The sequence below is a fragment of the Acromyrmex echinatior genome, chromosome 2 (assembly GCF_024713525.1).
Source record: "Acromyrmex echinatior isolate Ae372 chromosome 2, ASM2471352v2, whole genome shotgun sequence".
In the NCBI taxonomy this organism is placed as follows: Eukaryota; Metazoa; Arthropoda; class Insecta; order Hymenoptera; family Formicidae; genus Acromyrmex; species Acromyrmex echinatior.
This window is the reverse complement of record NC_141853.1, coordinates 18,917,570-18,934,762: the sequence shown is the minus strand read 5'-3', so window position 1 is coordinate 18,934,762 and position 17,193 is coordinate 18,917,570. Positions and strand designations below refer to the sequence as shown.

At 29.8% G+C, this 17,193-nt stretch overlaps 1 protein-coding gene and 1 long non-coding RNA gene across 5 annotated transcripts in view; both read right to left on the bottom strand.

The window, feature by feature from the left end:
• LOC147910584 (uncharacterized) overlaps positions 1–17,193 on the bottom strand; it is a 232,954-nt gene that overhangs the window by 210,253 nt on the left and 5,508 nt on the right. For 2 of the 4 annotated variants that reach the window (XR_015544207.1, XR_015544208.1), the window contains exon 1: positions 4,314–4,786. The exons of the other annotated variants lie outside the window; for them this stretch is intronic. This is a non-coding gene — a long non-coding RNA (uncharacterized LOC147910584). Of the gene's footprint in view, positions 1–4,313; positions 4,787–17,193 lie in introns of those variants that run through there. 4 annotated transcript variants of the gene reach the window in all.
• LOC105143534 (TBC1 domain family member 14) lies at positions 4,926–12,192 on the bottom strand. The gene has a single exon (XM_087403292.1). The coding sequence runs from the start codon at positions 11,619–11,621 to the stop codon at positions 9,747–9,749; it is 1,875 nt and encodes a 624-aa protein (XP_087259418.1). The 5' UTR covers positions 11,622–12,192; the 3' UTR covers positions 4,926–9,746.

The window sequence follows — 17,193 nt, the reverse complement described above, 5'->3', positions numbered from 1 at the left end:
TCAAAGATCGTGGCGATTGAATCTTCGCATTTCGCACCGAGGTTCTTACAACACAGACTTGCGATTATTTTAAGTTGAATTGAATCACAAACCTGTTCTCACTCATAAAATGATTACATAATTTTTTGATAAAAACTCGAGAACTATGTTAAATCTTATTACTTATTCATAAAAGGAACAAAACAAAAATAATAAAAATTGCTCCTTATTTAAAAGATATATAAATTGTTTATATACTTATTAATATCTTTTATTAATAAAGTTAATATAATAAAATTGTTTTAAACAAAAACTTTTAGAATCGCGGGATTTATATGTTCCTTTCCACAAAAAATAAAAAAAAAGACACATTTTCATTATTGTGTTCAAAAAATAAATATCAAATTTGTATCTTTGCACAAATATGTGTTGCAACTTTCACTAGTAACTATATTTTATATATTCTCGAGTTTTTTAATAATTTATTAGATTTGAATTTGAATTTTCGCAATGTGGAAATTTATTTCTTAAAAATTAAATTAGATTTTATATGTAATTTTTTTTTAATAAGTTTCATCTGTTTATATATCTAGTACTAATCGATCTAGTACTTCTATTTAACTCGAAATGAGATCTGTCGTCTCCACCACCTACGCTATAATTACATGTATAAAATGTACCAACTTAAGATAGCTTTAGATTAAGATATTAAAAGACTATATATCATTTATTCGCGAATAATACGTGCAGACAGGGATTAAAGAGGACTTTTCGCGTGCGATCGGAACCAATAGATTAGACGTGCAGATTTATGCATGAATAAAATCATTTATTATTGCATTCGTAAGGAAGAGAATCAATTTTCAGCTTATCGTTGAAGGAATTAAAAGAAAAGCAAAATAAACTCGCGAGAAGAATTTAGAGTCAATAAACTCGCCACTCAAATTCCATCGCGCACTCGAAGGCACTTTCAAGTGCGAAGGCACTTCGATTGAATATTCAATCTCTTGAGGATTGAATATTCAATCTTATTGAATGTTTCTCGATAAGTTAAGCATCTATTTTGAATACATTCATCAACATGATTTGTAACATCACTCTTGACATGACATATAAAATCTTTCAAATATTGTAACTAAAATATTTATAAATTATAATATTTAAAAAAATTTAATATAAATTTGGTATTAATTTTAATGTATAATTCAAAATTATTAATCTATGTGACTACGTTTATATACACAAATTAAATGTTAGAATAAATGAATAACTTTAATTTGAAAGTTTAATTAACGTATCGAAAGATAAAATATATTTCAGGCGTTTTTACATTATCAAATCTCGCGTTTTCAATTTTTTATGAAGTCCTGGTATATATTTTATGATGCAAAATGATTTTTTTTAAATAAAATAATTACGAATGTATGTACGTATATTTAACGTTTTTTAATTTAAAAATTATTTCATTTTATTAAAATTTCGATTTTAGAAGTTCGCCAAAAATAATCTGTAGCTGCTTTTTTCTCAACAAATAGAAAGTTCAAAAAAATAAACACAATGTAATTTTCTCTTTACTTAGTATTTCATTAATTTATATCATGTATATGCGGTAGATCGCCAACTATTAATTAAATTGCGATAATAAAGAAGAGAGAGAAAAATCAATGTTACAACACGGGCTCGATTTCACACGGATTAGCCGATTAGTTCGATAACTTTAATCCCTGACTGTGGCGTGCAGATATGATATGGTATATAATGTTTAACGGGCAACTTATCCACGCCCCTGTACGTAATTCAATGTAACAAAATAACTCTATCACGGCTAAAAAGTGTATTACGAGTTTCTCCCTCCCGAGAATCGTCGCCGAGAGGGGTGCGACTTTTATTCGGAATTTACGAACGGCAAGTACATATATCGTAGAGTTGTACGCGATGTTACGCAATAAGAATATGCTATTTATACCTCCGCATTAATCGATTGCTACTGTACCGATTATTACTTAGACTCGATTAAATTATTAAGTGTACCGTCGTGTATTGTGGTGTAATAAATGTGATTAGTTGTACGAGAAATAAACGCAATCCGTAAGAATTGCCGCGCCTGTCCCTCTTACCGTATAATATTGTCGACAATTTATTATATTAATATTATTTTAATAACCGAAATTGATTTTCTGAAGAATTTCATTTATTTAATATGTAACATAATTATTCATTTTTTAATACATCTTTTTTCACAAAACGATGCATTTCTTTCTGACGTTTCTAATGCAGTTTGAAAACAAATTTATGAAATTAATCTCAAAGATAAAATAAACAATATCTATAATCCTATAATTCATTATTGATTTTACAATAATTGTATTATACAATTATTGTCTAGCTTAATTATTTCATAATTATTTCATAAATATATATGAACTATTCCGACAATTAGCATATATGTAAATCTTGAAATTGAGAATTTATTATTAATTTTTTTTTATTACCGAGATTAATTTCCTAAAAAATTTTTCTTTATTTAATCAATATATAATATAATACAATTATTCATTTTTTAAATACATTTTTTGTCATGAAATACATTACTTTTCGACGCTTCTAATGCAGACAAAGTTTGTTTGAAAACGAATTTATGAAATTAATAATAACAAAGTGAATAGCATCTAATTCTACAACTCACTATTAATTTTACAACAATTATTGTGTTATAGAATTATTCTGATTCAATTATTTTGTAGATATGCTGTATTTCAACAAGTATATTCCCTCGTTACCTACATATACTAGTCTCAGCTTGCTGTTTCTTAATTCAGCCGCCGAGAGAGCGTCAGTGCACGGAGCTGAATTTTTCAAATCATGCCGTCCCGCGCAACAAGCGCGAAGGGGCTGCGCGAAGGGGCTGCGCACAATGGAAGTAATATTTGGAACAAGAATTAAGATTTCAATCTATTAGAAACTGATTATATCGAAATACATGTTTTCTGATAGATTGAAATCTTAATATTTATTCCTTTTTCTCCATTGTGCGCAGGGCCTAAGATTCCCCGATGCGATCTATCAAATCTACCTTTGTTTTTCGCGAACATTTCGTTCGCACTTTTTGATGCTCTTTTTGATACTTTATGACTAGAATGTTACACATAAATACATACCTGCCCACAATCATGTGCGTGTCATCTTTCGATACACTTCGGACACGCAAGAGATTTCGATCAATTTCGAGCACGGAGAATTGAAAGACTGAACTCACAATAATACGATACTGAGCGATACTTGAACGCGATAAAAGAAGTATTGGTGACAACGTTCGACAAAGATATTCACGATATAATCTCTCGAGTGCAAAATTGTTTTTAGTCGAAGATAATTGCGAAAAATATGAAGCGGTTCGAACGCAATCCTACAATCGCCGCGGCGCGCTTCGACACTGTGACTACACGATATTAGAGAGAGATATCGCATCTTGCGATAGGAGACGCGACTCCTGAAACAGTACTGCCAATCACTGAGCAGTAAACGCCAGTTAATGCCTTCTATTACCGCGCGAGACACTTTTTAGAGCGCATCGCATCGCATCTCATCGTCGATACTCGATCGTCGTAATTAGCTTAAAAATTTAAAAATATTAATAAATTGTTTAATTTTTAATTTTTTATTATTCTTTACAATACAAGCGGAAAAGATTAATGTAATGTTTAAATTATTTAATATTATTTAATTTAGATTATATAATAAAATTACGCAATTCGAATTATACGATTTATTCGTTTAAATAATTTCTTTAAATTTTTTGACCAATATAATTACTACAATATAATATCAATTAATATAATTAGCGCTAATATAATTATTAATCAAATATAATTATTTAAAAAATTAACTAAATAAAAAATAATATAATATTATATATGTATATATCAATATGATAATTCTTCTTTTTTATTATTCAAATATCTTTAGATTTTTTTATTAATACAATCACACGATCCACACGAAACAATTCTCAAAGGGATATTCAAAGGACATTTACATCTTAAGGACATTCCTCGGAGAACTGTGTAGGATAATTTTTAAGAATTTGAATACTTTAAGTATCAGACAACTTCGACCCATGATAAAAATTTAATACGATCAGAAAACGTCCATTTTGTAAATGAAAGCCATTTTGACGGTATATGATAGTTTATTATTAATGGCTTATTAATAATTATTCAACGTAAAGCTCGCATTTCAGTAATCAACATGGGTAATATCAAGATAACAAATTATGCAGGATGTAATCGTAGAGAGTTATAATAATTACAGAATGAAAAATAACAAGCATATACCTGGCAATGATGCGCACTTTCGATGTTCGACAAGAAGGCAAGAAGACGATCGTTTCGAGCAACGCAAAACTAATCGCCGATATCGCGACTTGTACAGATATACATGCATGATATTCGACTTACAGAGAACGTCTGAGTTTACGAGATACATTTGTGATAACATCTCACGTACGAGATTCACTTCGGACCGACAATCATCGCAAAAAATACGGAGCGCGATTCGAGTGCGACAATCACCGCGGCGCGACGCGTTCCGAAGGAATGACATGAAGTTTGTCAAAGACTACCTTTGATATTGGCGCCAATTAGCAATCATTTAAATTCGAAATATCTTAATGCACACGAAATGATTGAAAAATAGTGACTTATATAATAAATCATTTAATGTATATATGAAATATCCTGTGAAATACATGAAATAATATTAAAATTTCGAAATAGCGTTAAAAAATTAATTTATAATTAAAATTTATTAAAAATTTACTTTGTATAATTGTATCGTGCACGCAATATAACATGATAACAATCATAATTTCAACACGTAACATATCGTGAAGCAAAAGTACACGCTTTTTGGTCTCAGATTTTATCTCTAGCGAATGAATAAAGAAGTTCGATGTCACAGAGCGTAGATTTTATTCATATAGGAAAAAAAGTCATTCATAGAGATATGTTGCCGGCGTCATTTACAAAGTTTCTCATACGCGCATTTAAACAACAACAACTTACAATTTCGTTCGCAGTCCATTATATGATATAAAAATGGTCATTACACTATTGCAGTAGATATTGTTTAATCCTTACATTTCGATTAAATTAGGAAGCAAGCGTGTACTTATGTACATAACAGTCCTCACGAGGTGCCGTGAGGCCTCTTCTAAATAAAAAGCATCGTCAGAGACGTGGCTGTGCATCACGTTTTATCGGGATATCCATGGGATTTTTGGAAATTCATAACGCAAACTAGCTACTTTACGATCTCACGTCCTTTCTAGCGAAAACCAGTTCCTTCAAATTTCGTATTAAAAAATATGAAGATTTCTTTTTCCTTTCTTTCTTTTTTTTCTTCTAATTTGCTAACGTCTCTATGTATACTTTACATGTTTACTGATCTAGGTAGATCTGACAAAATAAATATCGTGGGATCGATTCTTTAAAAAATATATATTACAATATTGCACTTAAGGTAAATGTACACACGATAAAACGCGTATAAAATATACAATGAGTTCCTCTATCGAGGCACTAACGATAAGGAACACAGAAGTGTCACATAGTGCATGATGCATGATTATTTGTGCATAGATTTTTAACGTTTGCATTTATACGATTTTATCATGTCTTTTAGGCATCGTAACTTTTCGACCTTAAATAGAGGAAACTTAAAAATTCAGAATACACGTAGGTATATCTATAAGATTAAATATATTATTTGCTACACATTGTATGTTCCAGTATATTTAAAAAAATAAATATAACTGAGTGTAAATCTATCATTTATAATAAAGCATTTTCTGTGAATTTAAAGACAGTAAATTGTATTTATCTAATACAATTTCGTATTATTTAATTTCTTAATACAATTACTGTGATCAGAAACTTCAGAAGAATCAATTCAAGAGTTATTTAAAACATATTATAAATTATCCTTATAAATTCTCAAGTAGAACGTAGATATACCTACAAGTAGTCTAATTCAATCAATAATACAAGCATACGTCACGTGTACATCCAATTACACATACATACGTTTTTAGTGTAGTAACTCGTATTCATAATTATAATGCAATCGTTAAATCGATAAGATGAACAAAATTTCAACATCCTTGCACTCCACATTGATCGTACAACAGATAGTTATTTTTGGACATAAACGTCGCATTTTATTTGTATATTTCGCAACATGACATTACCATCCAGCGCTAAATGAATTAGATAACTATATTGTATTAACTATATCAGCCAACCGCATAGCGTGATGCTAATAATTACAAAACTTGATAATCGAGTTGTGCTTATAGCACGAAGACATTTCGTGTAAAGTCTTCTTTCATACAGTTCTTTTAAAACTTTGATACGGTTGGCACATCATCGTCGACAATTTCACGTAATTACGTTATGTCAAAGGTAGAAGGTATACACAGATGCGATGTATATAATTACTGAAATTTAATTGATTGTGACGTTATGTAGCGCAGAACAAAACTAATTTAACAAAATGAAAGAACTAATTAGAGATAAAAATTAATGCCTGCTACATTAAAATCATTAAATAAAATTTGTAACATTTGTTTATAAAATTTCTCTCCTATGTATATTAAAGCTAAAACAATATAAGAAATAAGAGAAGTGTACATAAATATATGTATTTAAATAGCACTTTTAAAATGTTTTGGCCATTTAATGTATAGTTACTTTGATAACAAAAAGGATCAGTATAAAATATAATTTCAAGTCAACATATTGCATAGTCAATTAAATAAAAAAAATCTCCATTTTAATAATCTATGAGCATCAAACTATTAATATCTATTAATATCTATTATTATCAATTGTCGTAGACTGATCATTAATACAAAAAGAGAGAAAATCTGTCGCAAATAAATACATGAACGTAATTATTAGTTCATGTACGTAGATATACAATTTTGTATTAAAAGTTTCGAAATAATTTAATTCATCGTGTTCTAATTACGTATTATCCATTTATGTTCTCTTTATGTACATTTATAAACTTATCCGTTATGTATTGTTCATGAACGCTAAATAGTAGTTTGGAATAATGGATGGAATGAGAGTATTGTCGATTAAAAACTAGGATATATATTACACTTGTGAGTTCACTTATGCCTCTTATCTCAAGATGTTCGTATACGTATCTTGAGAAATACGTACATTGAGAATCACATACTTTCTATAAAACATGTATTATGTATATATCATTGAGAAGCACATTCATTGGTTGCACGCTGGTCGTACAAATTATCGCATAATATTATGTAAAAACGCACAGATATAAACACATAAGTATAACCAAAATGTCACAATATACTGTAGATCTCGTCTCGTAAAAATAAATGAGAAATTAACGAGTCGCGACAATTATGTCATATTTGTTTCAGCGACTAGTATTTCGGCACAGATGCTTCTATAATTCTATCATTATTCTGCTCTAAAATTTGCCCATATTATATAAAAGAGATATATATTCGAATATAATTTTATATTGCTAGATAATGATGTCCTATATTTTTTTGTATAATTTTCAAGCTCTCAAGCTATGCTGTATGTAAAGCTAATATAATGTTCTCGTGACTGTTATTTTGAAATATGAGTTAGCAACCTCAAGACGGTCAATTAATGATGTCATCTATTTGAGATAGTAAGACCTAAAATTTTTTTCGTTCTACTCACATTCGTATTGAACAGGGCGGTATATAATAAGCACATTCAATAAGCATATTGCAGTTACGTTGTATGAAAATACATTTGTGAGATTACTTCCCTTAGACGGCCTAGACAATAAAATTCGATAATTGCATAGTTCGTACATTTTCTTAAAAATCTCGAATTTATCTTATCTTCATTATGAAGGCCACTCAAAAGACGGGACATGTGATAAGATTTCGCTATTTGAAACTAAATAAATTGCCACCTCGTGACATACATGATAGAAAAAAAATATCACTTAAATATTAATTAAAAACCTTTAAATAGAAAAACTTTTATTGTATATCATAAATATTTTATCACACGCTTCATTGCAATAATGTCATACTTAATCCATGATTGCCAGACTAAAAATAGCCAAGCGAAATAATGCAAGCAGCACGAATTGATTTGTATTGGAAAAAACTTCAACTATACGAAATTGTAATATTTGAGAAAAATTTAACAAAAAATTATAAATATTTTTAGCAAATACATAAAATTTTTTATGTAATTATAAAAGATCTTTTTACAAATTTCTTAATTTAATCACATATTATATATATGTTTGCACTATTTAACTTCGCTTCTTTATACAAATCAATATTAATTAAAATTTTGGACGAAATACATTTCCCTGTACGTAATCTCAATTGTTTAGTATTTATCGTGATATCATCAGCATGTCCAGCATTTATAAATAGCAAGTAAATATTATGCAGCAAGACTCTTTATTTTAATTCCAGCTAATTTTATATTCGTGATGTATATTTATGAGATTAATACCTGTGTTGTTGAATAATATTGTTGTATTTGAGTATATCTCCCTTCAATTTTGAAGAGAATGTAAAAATTGAGAGGATACACACAGAATCAGTACATCTCAAAGCTGAAATGCAATATTGCATATAGTAATATACACATTGGTATGTGAAGCAAGATTGATATTTCGCATGTTTAAATATCACAAATTTTATGAGAAATTGTCATAAATATTTATAATACAAATTAATGAAAACTAAAATAAAAACAATATATATATTCAAATTAAATTATAGTTTAATAATATTTTGTTTTGCTTTTTAAAAAATATTTTCAAGATATTATCAAGATGTAAAATCAATCGTTTCAAAAAATATTAAACAAAAAATGTAAAACGAGTATAGATCTATTAATATAGAGCACTAATGTTTTATATTGCAGATCATCTTTTCCAATTTCATTCGTTGTAAAAAACATATCTATAACTGAATAGTATAGTCAATTATTTACATGGAAAATATTTCCATAACAAATTTATTCATTTATACAAGGTGAATCAGAGCCATTGAACCAGCTTTTTATCCTATGAGAAAATTATCGACTGCATACCTAATTGAATTATAACGTGTGAAGTCGATAATTTTTTCATAGGGTAAAAAGCTGATTCGATAACTCTGATTCACCCTGCATATAATTTCCAAAAATTCATAACAATGTATTTTTGTCACAAATTTCTGAAAATTATCTCTCTAATCTATTGTGCAATTGATTTCTACATTATATTATTATTTTCTGTGTCAATTGTAAAATATTGGAATAATATTATTTCTAAAAGATCAGAGACAATATATATTAATATATAGCATCTCTGAAACATTTAGGCCCAGTTGCACGTTACTTTGACTTTAAGCAAGATTTCAAACTCTCTCTCTCTCTCTCTCTCTCTCTCTCTCTCTCTCTCTCTCTCTCTCTCTCTTTCTCTCTCTCTCGCTTTAAAACGAGACAAAGAGAGTTTTAAGCCTTGCTTAAAATCAAAATAATGTTGATGCAATCGGGTCTTAGTAATTATATATATTTTCACATAAATACGAATCATGATATCTAAAATTTCAGATAAGTCATTAGATTTTTAATTTTAAATAATATTAATTAAATAATGTATAAAATTTTTTGCACAAAGACTCAGATTTTGTTATCACAATAAGAAAATTTCAATTTTGCTATATCTTTTGATACATTAAATTACGAAGAATATTGAACCAACATTTGCTGGAACGTTGTTGTCCCAACAGTAGTAGACATTTGACTAATACTGTTGAATAAGGATTCTGCTTGTAGATTCTCCGGTAATCTAGTAAGAAATTGTGCGCCGTGTACAAAATCCATTTTTAATAATTCTTCTTGATATAAGTGCAACACTCCCAGCGCAGTTCTGAAGAGGAACTCGTCTCCATCTCTGAGAAAGATATCCCAGATTCTACATGCAACATCAAGAGGCATTGCTTTAGCATATATAGTATATAACCAATCTAATAAATACAAGTCCGGGCTTAATCCAGCTACGGTAAAATGAGAAAAGACTTTTGGCAGCTTATGCGCAAGAGCACTGGAGTATACTTTATAGTAAGTATTCATTCTTTTTTGGTCCAATGTAAAGGCGGCTCTGTGACAAGGATAATTTAGCAGATTCGCGAAGCAAGCAAAGGCGTCAGGTGGTTCCATGTTTAATGATAAAACAGCACCCACAAAACTCATACCTTGCACGTAGCCTACATCCGGTCTATATACGGCATATGCTGCCAAAATACCCTGAAGGCTATCGAATAATGGTCCACCCTCTTGAAAGACACATAAGGTAGGAAAGGTACGAGATACGTCTAATCTGATTGCGGCTAATGACTCATTGTTAGGGCTCGACATTGCCCTGTCTAAGCAAAGATTATAGAGATGCGGCGTTACATTCAAATTATTCGAAATTGCTAATTTCCATACTCTACCACGAACACTCGGTGGCAACCCACGCCACCACAGTTCCTTTACTTTTTTCGTATTCTTAACACTTTCAAATTTAGATAAAACATGTACATTCCACGTGTTGGAATCCTCGGCTAATCTCTTCTCTTCTTTTAACTGATATTCCCGTTGTTGCTTACGCTCTTTCTCTTCGCGCAATTCTCTCTTCCTTGCTGCTTCTAAAATAGCATTGTATTGCTTACGATGACGTTCCTCTTCCAGTGCATTTTTAGCTGGTAAATTTGCTGGTCTTGGCTGTTGAATTAAAGCTGTACTACCGCCTACCTTGTCAATATTTCTTGATGGGCTACCAGTAGGTGTTGAATGTTGAGAACCTCTATTCTTCCACGAAAACACATTCTTTGTAAAAAGCGTGTTCAGTCCCCAACGTTTGGGTATCTTATCACTTTTTTCTACAACGTGTTGTTCATCAGATCCTAGAAAGCTACCAGAAGGTGATATCTCGCTAAGGGAAGACACTGTGCTGCTACATGAGCGTGGCAAACTATTTCTTGGACTACTGTTTGCACTGACATTTTCGAGTTTTGTATATTTGTCCGTGTCAAGTTTCACACTTGACATTTGTTCCTTACCATTACATGGAGATTCTAGGTATTGAGAAATACAGTCGATTTGTGCATTGCTGGGCATCCTGGTCTCCTCCACCGAATACAACTGTTTCGTGGAAGGATTGTAAGCCAAGGACATGCTTTCCAGAGCATGATTCAGGCTGGTTCCTGCTACTCCGACAGAGACGACGTTACCGGCGTCGTACCATTTATTCTCTCTGATGTGTACACACAGGGCCTTGGTCTTTGCCGCTGGTATAGGCGCCACGTCGCATGCTAGTGCCTCGTCGACGTTGACGCTGTCACAGCGTACCGTGTCCCCGTTCAAAGATACCAATTGCTGCTTACCAACTTTCGGCGCGATATTGCTGGCAATATAGCAGCCAGACTCGCGTCCAGTGACCTTCACCATCTGGAAGCTATTGACAGCATTGTTATGACGGGACTTAGCGCTTCCTGATGTTTGTAGGCTCGGCGACGGGACGGGATGCGCATTGGTCCCGTTCAGTCGTTGGGACGTCGTAGGACTCTTCATGGTAGCCTCCTAACCTTGCCGGCGCATCCAGATCGCCTCCAATCGTCGAGGACAGCCGTTCACACGCCGAGTCCTTCGACGAGCGAGGCTCACGAATCCGTGCACACGCATGCTTTCCAATCGATTGTCAAGGACTTGGAATGGGTCGGCATGGAAAATGACCCTTGACACCTCGACACTTTCGATCTTTCAATCCGACGATAACAGGCGATCTCAAATGACTTCGACAGGAACAAAGAGATAAACTCGTCACGCGCGCATCATATGTATCACGATACTCGTCTCGCGACGCTGAGTGCCTCGCCTCGTAAAATCGTAATCAAGTCCGCTAGTCTGCTAGACTAGTCGGTCGTATCTAAAAATATACGCAACTAATATCGGAGAGAAGACCGGAATGAGAAGCTCGGCGGCGAAAGATCACATTCTTTGAAATCAACGAACTCAAATCGAAAAATTACGTGCACTCACGTGCAACATCGTTGATTAACATTCACGACACTGACAAGTGACAGACAGGCACTGACGACGAATTTCACAGTGAATCCGCTACTTGCGCATTAAAGGCCGTTATACATGTAGAGACATAACATGATTCATCGATGAAATTTATAGTCAATATACTTATATTTTGATAGAATATTGGTATCAATCAAATTCTGATTAACTTAATCAGCGTTTCAAAAGATCAGATTAATGATGACGAATTGTATAATTAAAAATTATATTTTAAAAAGTGTTTTCGGTTAAATTAATCAATGATTTGATAAATTAATCGCTGATTAATTTATCTAGTAATAATTGCAGTATTTTATGAATATTAACTTTTATTGGTAATTAACTTTTTTTTTGTCATAGAAAAAAGATTAGAAATAAAATGGAAGGCTTGAACAGGAAGATGAGATCAGAAACAAAAAAATATATATAGTGAAAATATTTTTGTAGTTCTGCCGTTGAATTAATTTAATTGGAGTTTGCATAGTACGACAATTAGATAATTTCCAGCAAGGACACAGTAAATAATTATTCTTATTTCATCCTTAATTGTAATTATTTACTCATTATATTGGAAAATGCGTATTGCTTTTAGCAGAAAAAGCAGCTTTGTAACTACATAAAATTCTTTAATATAATTTTTATAATTTTTACCCTAGTTTCTTATTAAATTTAAATGTATAAACCAATCATATTCAAGAATTTGCACAATAGTTGCAAAACTGCTTTCTCTGCTAAATGCAGCCAAAAGTCCTGTGTTCACTGTGCTAGCACTCGATCCGAGTTATCGAATCGAGAAATGTGTAGCCAATCAACTTGCCGTTTTTCCGTAAAAACTACATGTTGATTGACTACACATTTCTAGATCCAAGAGCTCGAACTGAGTTCTAGCACCGTGGATACAGTTTTATTGGCTGCGTTCAGCAGAGAAAGCAGCTTTGCAAATGTTGTAAAATTTTTCAATACGATTGGTTCTTGCTTTTAGTTCCTTATAGATCTAACCATATAAGGGCTGCTTTTACCAAGCTCCGCTTAACTTAATTCCAGCAGAAGTTGATGTCGAAGAACATCTTCGAAGAATGTCTCCGACATCTGTTTCAGTTGGAATCCTGCAAAGTTACTAGAATGGCTAAATTAACCGGAGCTTGGTAAAAGCAAAGAGAAAAGTCATGCCGGTTTTTTTCCTGTTAGCATCGAAATCGCCTGTACACTATCGCCAGTACATCCATTTTCAATTTGAGAACTACGTGACTATGTACACTTTCTGACACTATCGATAAAATAGTATCATCGAAAGTAGATAGTGTGGTTCGTTTCTGTACTAAATCCTCAAGCAAAAGCGTGCCGACTATTCATAGTAGGGATAGTTTAATGGGTCTTTAAACGGTTTTAATTTTGCATCTCCTATATATGTAAATAAAAGTTGTTGAATTTTAATAAACGAAACTGAAAATTCAAACAAGTTAATTTAGGTAATATTGTCTTATAATATTTATCTTATAGTACCTTATAAAATTACAAAATTATGTATCTTTATGCAAATTTTTAGCCCGTTTTTATCAAACATATAATTACTAGTATGTATTAAAGTTTCTATAATTACTAGCAATTATGAAAATTTTAATAAATTCAATCTTTTCTAAACATATATTGTCAATTTAAGATATAATTTAGCAAAAACAAACTACAAAGGTCCTTCACTATTCTCAATTTTATCGGCAAACTTTTTTTCTTTGTAAGTATACTCATAAAAAAAAAATGAGTTACTAATAAATTTAGTAGCTCGTTTTTGCAAGTAAATATATCTTTAATTAATTTTCTTATTTTTATGTCTAATTATTTTATATATGTATATTGCTAATGAAACATTTTTAATGTTATTTTTTATTGTGTTATCCTTTATACAATATCCTTTATACTTTGATATATCATAATTATAACAATTATTTACAATACAATATACAATTATCAATGCTGTTCAAAATATAATAAAAATGATAAAATAACAGCATAATTAACAAATTTTAGTAATACGAGATTATACGAAAAAGTCGAAAATACGGTAACATAAATTTTTCTAAACCAACGTTTAATGAAATATTGATAAAGAAGAAGAAATATTACAACAATTAGATTGTATTTACTATTAATTATTAATTTGCGAATATAAAACATAACAATCGCAATAAAGTCATTAATATATTTATAACAGCACTATTTCATCGCATTCAAGATAACTATCTCAATAATTTCATCATATCAAAGTCCCTCTGCCTAGAATGCTAATTAATATCCGATACAAAGAAAAACAATCTTCAATGGAAAGCGAACTTAATGTATTCTAATTCTACGTAAAATTCACAAGATCCATTTACAAAGAAAAGTTAATCATCCGTTAAATATCAGTGATCTTGTTACAAAAGAGTGTGCATCCCGAATCTTTCAGACTACTTACGATAGTAATAATTTTGGTAGCATGTCAATTACAATTAATCATTTTATCTTTAATATAATATTAAAATTCACGACAAAATATGTTCTGCCACACGTCACTAAAAATCATCTCTTATTAAAAATAAACAGATAGAATGATTTCTTTATGCAATAGTTACGAAGGAATATATTTCATAATAATAAAATATATGCGTTATTATAATTTTTTGTATGTGGATACAAAAGTTTCTCGGGTACCAACTCTCGAGATAAATCGAACCTGATAATAATGGGATTTTAAAGAACTATACTTTTATAGTAAAAAATGTATTATATAAAATTTAACAATTCCTTATTTTTTGTATTTTCCAAAAATTTAATTATTAATATTCTATTAATATAAAGATCCATTCGACTTATCTCGATTTTTTTTGTACCCACATAATTTTAATTAAATTCGTGTATTCACGACAACATTATTAAAAAAATATAAAGCATTTTTTGGTAAAAATTAAAAATAAAAATTTGTTAAATATAATCTTATAATATTTGCATATATTTTATCATAGAAAAGTTTATACATATATATAATACACATAAATTAATAATTATACATATAAATTAATAATTAATAATATTCTGAGTGGCGGGATGTCCAATATCTAAAAATAATTTTTTAAATAACAATTAGAAAATTAAATATACACATTCGTAACAACATTTTTGTTGAAGCAATCATCAAAAAATAAACAAATTATTTGTATAAAACTTAAATTTATTTATTTAATAATTTGGATTTAAACAAATAATTATTCTATCCATACTTATTGTCATTGAGACAGTCTATTATTAACATTATTATTAGTGGGAGAACATTTAATAAAATTAAGAAAGCGATAAAAATTGTACCATAAAATATACCATTGAATCAATTTCACAACGTAAAATATATAGCGATTGTTATTAAATCATTGATAAAATTATTCTTCCAGGAACTGACGAGAAAATCTGGGATTAATTCCGATCTTGTATAAGAATCTCCAACGGAACACCTAAACTAGACTTTGCGAATGGACTTTACGGAAAGTGACGAGGAATAATTCTCCATAATAAAAATAATTACAACTTTCTATCGGTACAAACCACGCATTCACTAGCATCCATTTGACGCGAGGGATAGCGATGAAGTCTTTGTATATGTATAATAAATTAATCACTAAGATATACTTGTAAGTTATAATTTTGTAATATTAAAAGTGTAAATGTCAAAAAGCAAGCAAGAAGTTAATATTTAACTATTGATTCAGTCAAAGCTCCAATCTTTATAACTTATTTAATAAATATGTATATTATTATAAATACGAAGAAAAATTGATGATTATTCTAAACATCAAATTTTTAATTAGAAGTCACTCAAAATTATTAATGACTTTCTGATATTCAAAATAAAATCCAAATTAAAAAAAGTTTCAAGATTAAATATTTTTCAAACTTGTTAAATCAATAAACAATTTTTGTTATCATATATTCCGTTGATTTCATGTAATTTACATCGATAAAGTAACACAAAATTTGATTTACTACAAGATAAGTGCTTGTATTGAATAGATATTCAATACTGATATACATATATATTGTATTCCGATAAATATATAATTTATTAGTAATTATTGTGCAAATTACAAAAGTAAATATGATAACATTTATCTGGACATTAGTTTACATAAATTCTATGTCACATACCAAATATTATCATACATTTATTTACACATAAAATTAATTAGATATTAACGCGTTATATAATTTGTACGTGTATAGGATTTTACAAAAAAGTTTAATTTCAAGGGAGCTGAAAAGGCAATGAAATTTAAAATTAATTTGGTTTATTTTCATATTTGATTATTGGAACGGGATGCTGATAATTAAATAAAATTTAAAATTAATTTAAAATTTTATTTAATTTTTAATCCCTTCTTTCCAATTATCAAGTATGTACAGATGATGTCTATGTATCCCTATATCTACATATTATATATAGTTTATTGTTAGATTTATTATATGACTGTGATTTATTATATGACTTATTATGTGTACTGTTAAATTTATTAAGTGATATTTTTTTAGTTTAATTATATTTATTTTTTTATTTTTTAAATAAAATTTAATTACCTGATCGCGAAAGTTATTTAATTTGTAATAATTTAATTTCTTAATTTAAAATGGTTGTGTTTATCCCTACCTATCCATACTTATTGTTCTACCTACCCGTATTTTTATTTATTTTATGCCTATAGGGTAGTCCTATCTTCACCCATATTCCTACCTACATTACCTACTTCATAAGTATGCAATAATACCGCGAATATATGTAATACGATGATGTATTGATATATGTATTGATGTATGTAGGCTGTATTCATCAGAGAAAGTAGCTTTTCAATTGTAAAAAATTCTTTAATATGATTAGTTTTTACTTTGGTTCCTTATGGATTTAAATGTATAAACCAATCATATTGTGAAAAATTTTACAACAGTTGCTTTCTCTACTGAATGCAACTAACGCCTAACCATCTCCTATCGCATGCAGATAAATTCAATGGGATGACCTAATCGTGATCATAATAATAATAAAGTAATAAACAGTAAT

Coding starts and splice junctions, on each gene's coding strand:
- LOC105143534 (XM_087403292.1), bottom strand. CDS start 11,621: ATGAAGAGTCCTACGACGTCCCAACGACTGAACGGGACCAATGCGCAT.